At 26.6% G+C, this 7,994-nt stretch overlaps 1 protein-coding gene across 3 annotated transcripts; it reads right to left on the bottom strand.

Annotated features, from left to right (window-relative positions):
- Positions 1-3,263: 3,263 nt before the first annotated feature.
- Positions 3,264-7,958, bottom strand: LOC126910503 (uncharacterized). Of its 3 annotated transcripts, XM_050693128.1 has the most exons (7): positions 7,636-7,958; positions 6,579-6,642; positions 5,863-6,018; positions 5,560-5,724; positions 5,285-5,482; positions 4,266-5,207; positions 3,264-4,195 (listed from the first exon to the last, which is right to left on the bottom strand). In XM_050693128.1, exons 2-5 carry the CDS (start codon positions 6,603-6,605, stop codon positions 5,348-5,350), a joined length of 483 nt encoding a protein of 160 aa, XP_050549085.1. In that variant the 5' UTR covers positions 6,606-6,642; positions 7,636-7,958; the 3' UTR covers positions 3,264-4,195; positions 4,266-5,207; positions 5,285-5,347. The 3 variants fall into 3 exon arrangements, 1 of the variants encoding a protein (XP_050549085.1); XR_007705255.1 differs by lacking the exon at positions 7,636-7,958 and having other exon boundaries at positions 5,863-5,938; positions 6,579-7,610; XR_007705254.1 differs by lacking the exons at positions 6,579-6,642; positions 7,636-7,958 and adding an exon at positions 6,169-6,572.
- Between the last annotated feature and the right edge of the window lie 36 nt (positions 7,959-7,994).

Genomic DNA, 7,994 nt, shown 5'->3' with positions numbered 1-7,994 from the left:
GTACCTCAAGGAAGTGATTTATCACCAGACATTTATAATGCATTCACTGCCGATATCTTTCAAACTAATAAAACAATTTTAGCCACATACGCAGACGATACAGCAGTATTATCGATTAATAGTGATCCTAACGCAGCCAGTCTTTCACTACAATATCATGCCAACCTCATTGACTTGTGGGCAAAAAAATGGCGAGTAAAAATCAATGAATATAAAACTGCTCAAATCACCTTCACTCTAAATTTTAAACCACTAGAATGTCCTCAAATTATTATGAATAATATTCCTATACCAATAAAAGAAGAGATCAAGTACTTAGGAATTACGTTTGACAAACGACTGACGTGGGGCCCTTATCTAAAAGAAAAAGAAAAAGTGCAAGAAACAGACTGCATCTTCTACGTCCTCTCCTTATTTCAAAACAAAACTATTATACGCCCAGTTTAGTCTTATGGTATCCAAATCTGGGGTCCAGCCAAACCAATACAATCATTTCAATCAATAGCACTCAGACTTATAACTAAATCTCCATGGTATATATCAAACATAAATTTACATAAAGATCTACAAATTCATGCCTGGGTGTAACAAAACGTTTGTTAGAGTTTTGGGTTAAAGGTAAGAAGGACATTAGATTAGCTGAGGAAAATAAAGTTAAAATATCTAATAATTTGATGAATCTACGATTGTACGTACCATCTGAATTTAGTCGTCTGCGTAGAGAATTAGATAGTATAGAATACTATAAAGCTACTGAATTAAGAATGTTTGTTCTACATTCAGGATTAATAGTTTTAAAAGGAAATTTAAATAAAGTATTCTCATTTTAAACTCTTGGTATGTGCAGTAAGAATTTTGATATCTCCTGATATATGTCAAACTTCAAATGATTTAGCTCAAAACTTACTGAATGAATTTGTTTCTCAGTACTCTTCTTTGTATGGGGCTCATTCTGTGACTTATAATGTTCATAGCTTATTACATTTTCCTATGTATGTTAAAATTCATGGCTGTCTTGATAATTTTAGTTGCTTTAAATTTGAAAATTATTTACAATACATAAAAAAATCATTAAAATGTGTCAAATATCCTCTTTCAGAAGTAACTAATAGAGTTATTGAAAAACAAAAACATTTAATATCCAGTAGTATAATTCTTGATCCTATTGTCACTTTTAAAGAGATTAACACATCTACTCCTTACCTTAGTTTAGATGATAAATTATATGAAAAAATAATTTTAAAAGATCTAAAAGTAATTATTAATACATGCAATGAACGTGATAAATATATAATACTAAAAAATAGTGACATTGTTATGGTTAACCACATTGTTAAACCAAAAAATGAATCATCTTTTATATTAATTGTTCAAAAATTTTTAAATCCATCTCCAATTTTTACTGAGCCTATTGTATCTAGCATATTTGGCTTATATACTATAAATACTAATAATTTATCTAATAATTTGTCAATTCATATTTCTGATATAAAATACAAATGTTTTTTTATTCGTATATCTAATGAACAAGCAGTTATATCAACTTTAAATCATTCACTTTCAGAAATACCTTATTAAATTAACNATTCACTTTCAGAAATGCCTTATTAAATTAACTTATTTACACAAGCTTTGGTATAAATTATTAATTATACAAAATGCATTCATTTTTGTATATATTTTTTTTAAAGTTCATTATATATTTATTATTACTAATTAAGTAGGTATATAATTTTTATATTTTATAAGTATGTGTACTATTTATTAGATTTAATAGTCTACTATACTGCCGTGATAAGCGAAAAAAGGATAACTCCAGTCAACATGATTTTTCAGGAACACAAAAAAACATTTTTAACAGTAAATCAAGTCTAAAAATGGCGTTTTTACAAAAAATCGGTCAAACCTTGTGCTAATGTATCTAATTTTACATCTAGAATTGGTTGAACACTTTTTATTTCAACTTTTTTGAGTTTTTTAAGGAGAAAATGGACTTATCATAAAATTAATATCGGAGTACTAAGCAAAAAATTGATAACTCCATAAAAGTTGACTTACCGGATTATTGCTTAGATTTTTTTGGACATAACTTATTTAAGTCTATGATCATACAACATTATTCGTATGTAAAAAAACGTGTAACTCCAATTTTATCAAACAAATAATAATTTTTATTATAAAAAAATTATTACAAAACAATTAGACTTTTACTTTAAAGCCTATTAAATTTTTAAAAAACAAAATAAAACAATCAGTATACCTTTTAACTGGTCATCACTAAAAACAATTAAAATAAATTAAATTTTAAATAATAAAATAACAGTTAGTATAAAATGCTAAAAATAAAACAAAATATAAATTTATGATAACATAATAAAGTATATAATATACTTTATTATGATATATTAATAACACTAGTTTACAAATAAAAAAAAATTTTCTGACCTATGACTTATGATAGTCATTTTTTATGTAAAATCGTCCACTGAGTCCGAAAATGAAGTCCAAAATACAAAAAGTAGAGCAGTTTTTGAGTTATTGCGAAATTAGCGTTTTTCGTGTACCGCGAAAAAACGTTTTCATTATATTCTAAATATCTTTAATTGCATTCAACCGATTTTCATTTTTTTTACATAAAATTAAACAATATTAAATTACCTATAATTTTTATCTTAAACAATTTTTTATTTGACTTTTTTGTCGTTTGCTATCTACGAATTTACCACTGAATTTTTATCATTTTTTTCAAAATGTCAGAAAAAATTCAGAGTTTTACGTAAAATACACCAATAAAAAATAAATTTTTCAACAATAATTTTAATAGACGTTATACTCTAATACATAACAAAGAAAATGATATATTATTTTGTAACATTGATAAAAAAATGAAGAAGTTATGCGCGATTGAAAAATAAAACAAATTTCCTAATATCAGAGTTTTTTAATTCAAATAAAAAATTGTTTAAGATAAAAATTATAAGTAATTTAATATTGTTTAATTTTATGTAAAAAAAATGAAAATCGGTTGAATGCAATTAAAGATATTTAGAATATAATGAAAACGTTTTTTCGCGGTACACGAAAAACGCTAATTTCGCAATAACTCAAAAACTTCTACTTTTTGTATTTTGGACTTCATTTTCGGACTCAGTGGACGATTTTACATAAAAAATGACTATCATAAGTCATAGGTCAGAAAATTTTTTTTTATTTGTAAACTAGTGTTATTAGTATAACATAATAAAGTATATTATATACTTTATTATNGGTTTTTATCACAATTTATCATATTATACAATTTCATATAGCAGTTTCTAATTTTCAGATTCTTCATATAAGTCATTGACTAAATCTGATGTAGGAAAATCAAACCAAAATTGATGTCTGCTCTTAGGCATAAGTGGGACTAGTGTTTGTATAATACTTTGTTTTTTTTCTGGTTAAATGCCTCTTAATTCATTTTTTTGCTGTGGTCTTACAAAATCATTTTTTAAATATGAAGGTTTTAAAAAGTCTAGCATTCTTAATGGAGTATACTCATCATATGTACAAGAATATAATAAGTATTTGAGTCCTCTTTCCGCTCTTATATGAACTAAGCTATTCAACATTGGACGATTAATATTTTTTTTTAATTTATAAATAGAGCATTCTGACTTCCAATCAAAAAAATCTTTGCCATCTAATACTTTAACATCAACATGGCCTTTATTTGAATTCTTTATTGATTTTTCATAATCACAAAAGTCATAGATTTTACCCATTTGTTTCATGGAAAGTTCAACCTGATGGTGGAATGAATCCGCAGACATAAAACTATGGCCTGGTTGAAAATAGAAAATATCGATCACCATAGTTTCAAGTTCTTGAGAATTAATCATAAAAATTAAAAATGTAAACAAGCACTAATTCTTATTTTAAGCAGAACAGTTGTCTAACCAAATAGTTATTTTTTTCATGTTTTTGTAAAATAAAAAAAAAGCATAGTAACAACTTGTCAAGTCTTCTTGTTTTCTACCACTTATTCCTTCATGCCATATTACTGCCAAGAGTTTAATTGAACTTCTAGGTCCGACTGGAATAAATCTTTCATTAAATGCTATGACCCTCTTTGTGAAAATTGCAGCTTTGAAATTGTCCATTCTTGGTAACATGATGACTTTTTGTAAGTCGACCGATACATACAATTCATCTCCTAATAAAACAATTCATAATTTTTAATACAAGAATATAATTATTCAAATAAGTATAATTTTTTACTTTACCATTTTTGGTTTTTTTTTATTGTTCATCATATTTAATGCGGGCGTTTGTGTACATTTCAAAATGAAATGACTATTTTTTACATCCATCACAGTCACTGTTTTCTTGAGCATTATGTCTATTATGATTTGGGTCATGTTGAAAGAAAGTTTCACATAACTCACACTCTTCATGTCCAAGTTTTGTAAATGATATATTCATTTTCTTTAATACTTGCCTATACATATCATATGAACACTTAAAATCAGGATTTTTTTCTTGAAAGTCAGACAACATAGATGTGACTGTAATTTCATTTGACAAATATTTTTTTAAAGGTGCATGCTCTCTTCTATAATGTGCAACTGAAGGATTGAATGAATTTATATGAGACTTAATTGGTTCTACATCTATTTTGTTCCACGGTTCTCGTTTAGAATTATTTGATGGAGATACAATTATAAAACTATTATTTTCACTGCTTGAACAAATTTTTTGAATAAAAGAGTCATTGTTCTTGGAAAATCCCAAAGTTGCTAAATAAAATTGCTTACATACATATTTAAATGACCCATCTGAGTTTTTCAATAAATAAGAAAATGACCAATTCCTTTTTTTTCATTATTAACTACTCCTCTACGACGCTGTACACATTTTCTTTCAATTGAGCTCACAACAAATAACTATTGTTCTTTTTTTGAAAGAGTTCAGTACTGCATATTTATTTCGGTCCTCAAACTTTCAGGAATATGTTGTATACAATTTTTTTTACAAGTTATACAACAGGGGGACCGTAGCTTATGCTTATCACGTTTTAATTGCATTTTCATATTGTTCCTTTCAGTAATAGTAGTTGTATAACGACGGCGCTTCCTCTTTGTTCCTTTTTTAGTTACACCAGTTCCTATTTCATCATGGATATCACTACCTGAAATGTGTGATACTCCACTATCATATTCATTGTTCTATATTAAAATAAACAAATTAAAATAAGTAGTTACCTATTTTATTTACTAACAATTATGTAAAAAATTATATTTACCATAGTATTTCCAAAAATGTCTGATTCTGAAGAAACTGTTGCATTTGAGAAATTAATCGATCCTTAATTTTGACCACTATTAGAATTTCCATCACAATTCTCAATATTATTATTTCCAACACAAATCTCATTATAGTCAGTATTAGTAATATTATAATTCTCAACTGTTAAAGGTAAAGCTATATTATCTTGGAAACTCTAATAATTATTAAAAATTGAATTTAAATTAATTAAAATATAAATTGGTTTTACAGTTATTTAATCAATTTTATTACCTCAATATTTGTATACTGTTTAAAACCTGCATCAGTTTTATCTTGAAAGTCAAATTCAGTATCAAGGTTTTCAACAAAAGTGGCAGTGTTTTGAATATCATTTAACAATTCTATATTCAAATTATTTGTATGTGTATATTTCATATCTTGTACATGACATAGATTCTACAAGTAACAAAGTAACTAAGTATTAATTGGGTATAATGAATATAATATACATAATTTTTGTAACATTTAATCATAAATTAATTGGAAAAATAATATATTCATTTGAAATAATTATTTATCTTATAATGGACTTACCTCAAGATTTGTATAAGACTTGGGACCAATGGTTTCATGTTGGTTGCAGCTGTCAATTAAACTAGGGTTTTTAATGCTATCAACAATTATTGAATTTATAATTTTACTATAATTATTATCATTTTCTAATTTATCTTCTGTATCACACAATATATTCTTAAATATATAAAATTAAAAAGTAAATACCTAACAAGAGTTATTATAAATTATTTTTTCTCTTAAATTTGGATATAATGTACATTTTACGACAATAATATTAAATTATTAAATAAATATAAATGGTTAGTTTGAAAAAATATAACTTACAATTAAATTTAGCTCGTTTGTTTGATTTGTGGCCTATGCTTTCACCAAATCCATAATTAATTTTAATCGTTTAGTTTTTATAAATTATTTTGTAATATTTTTAAACTAAACATTCAATGTATTATCGTGAATAAATAATAAGGATTAATAGAGTGATGACCATGTCGAGACCATAATATTCTTAACAATATCAGTTAAGTAAATGACAAAATAATATATCAAATAATCATTATTTTTTATTTATAAAATTTGACTGAAGTTATGTCACGTACATACCCTTTTTTACCAATGTATGAACATAAGCCAATACACGGTAACTCCATTATTTTTCATGTGATATACTAAGTTTTTGCTTAGTATTTGGATTTACCGTGTTTTCCCTTACAAAACATCAAATATATTGGACTTACCATATATTTTCTTATTTTAAATTTCATTTTTAGATGGGTTTTAATAGGAAATATGCTATTTTTAACACGCTTTTATTAGTTTCACGTGTAGTTTGTTGTTGTTTGTTGTTTGTTGTTTGTTTGTAAGTTTGTAACTCTCCAAACGCCACGCGTTATCGCATATTCCGTTGTCTAGACTAGACTGTTATACGCATTCACCCCTCCCCACGCCTCGCTCACAATACGACGGTACACTATTCCTATAAAAATTTATTTTTAGTTATCGTACCCGTACACGCGTGCTTGTCATCAATATTATATATATGTAAACAAATTTTTATTTTGACTGACCAATAACGCCCGCGTCTAATGCGCCTTACGTATATATATATATATTCCTACCGCCGTTTATACCTCGGGTATAACGTTAGTCCGACCCGCCCGGCCATAAAACACAGCTATACTTAGTGCATGATACTTTTACGTAGTTAAGTCGCATTATTTGTATAAATATATATATTCTAATTACTATTAAAATTAATATATTAACACGATTTATTCTAATTAAGAGATATAAAGTATTCATTCCGATTACGAGGGATGATTTCCGTATCGTCATTTTTCGTCACTACCTCCACGTTCCGGGAGTGAGTAATTTACGCGCCTGCTGCTTTCCTTGGATGTGGTAGCCGTTTCTCAGACTCCCTCCCCAGAATCGAACCCTGATTTCCCGTTACCCGTAACAACCATGATATTGATAGTAACTACTATCATAACATGAAACTAAAAAGTAAAAAATAAATATAGTTTAAAAAACTAAAAAAACACGCTTTTAAAGTACATCGAACTAAAAAGTTAAAAATAATTTTTAAAATAATTATGAACAAAAAATACTAGTATTATTGTGATAAAAGCGTGGGTGCTTTGTGCCATATTTTTCGTATATTGAGCGCCCGACGCTTTTATCACAATAATACTAGTATTTTTTGTTCATAATTATTTTAAAAATTATTTTTAACTTTTTAGTTCGATGTACTTTAAAAGCGTGTTTTTTTAGTTTTTTAAACTATATTTATTACATCAAAAATCGGTGTAAAACCACTAATTTTACATATAGAAACAAAAAAAAACCCAGCACAGGGAGGTCGCGGCACAGTGGTGACGTGGCATAGTTGGATCATGTATAATGATATCTGACAGTGATTAAAATCACTATCAAAAATAAACGCTTCGATGCAAATCTTTAGATAGTGTTTAATTTAAAAAAAATTGGTGTTTTATTCCAAAAGCTACTTGATCTGCTGGTTCCTTATTAATATCTCGATTAAGATAAAGTATGTCGAATGAAAAAGGGTTTATTAAAAAATATTATTTCTCATAAAAAAATTGTGTGGATCCATAAACTTTTCAATAAGTTATAGCATTATAAAGTTAAAT

The sequence above is a fragment of the Daktulosphaira vitifoliae genome, unplaced genomic scaffold (assembly GCF_025091365.1).
Source record: "Daktulosphaira vitifoliae isolate Bord-2020 unplaced genomic scaffold, ASM2509136v1 Scaffold_1, whole genome shotgun sequence".
Taxonomy (NCBI): domain Eukaryota; kingdom Metazoa; phylum Arthropoda; class Insecta; order Hemiptera; family Phylloxeridae; genus Daktulosphaira; species Daktulosphaira vitifoliae.
This window is presented reverse-complemented; position numbering and strand designations above follow the sequence as displayed.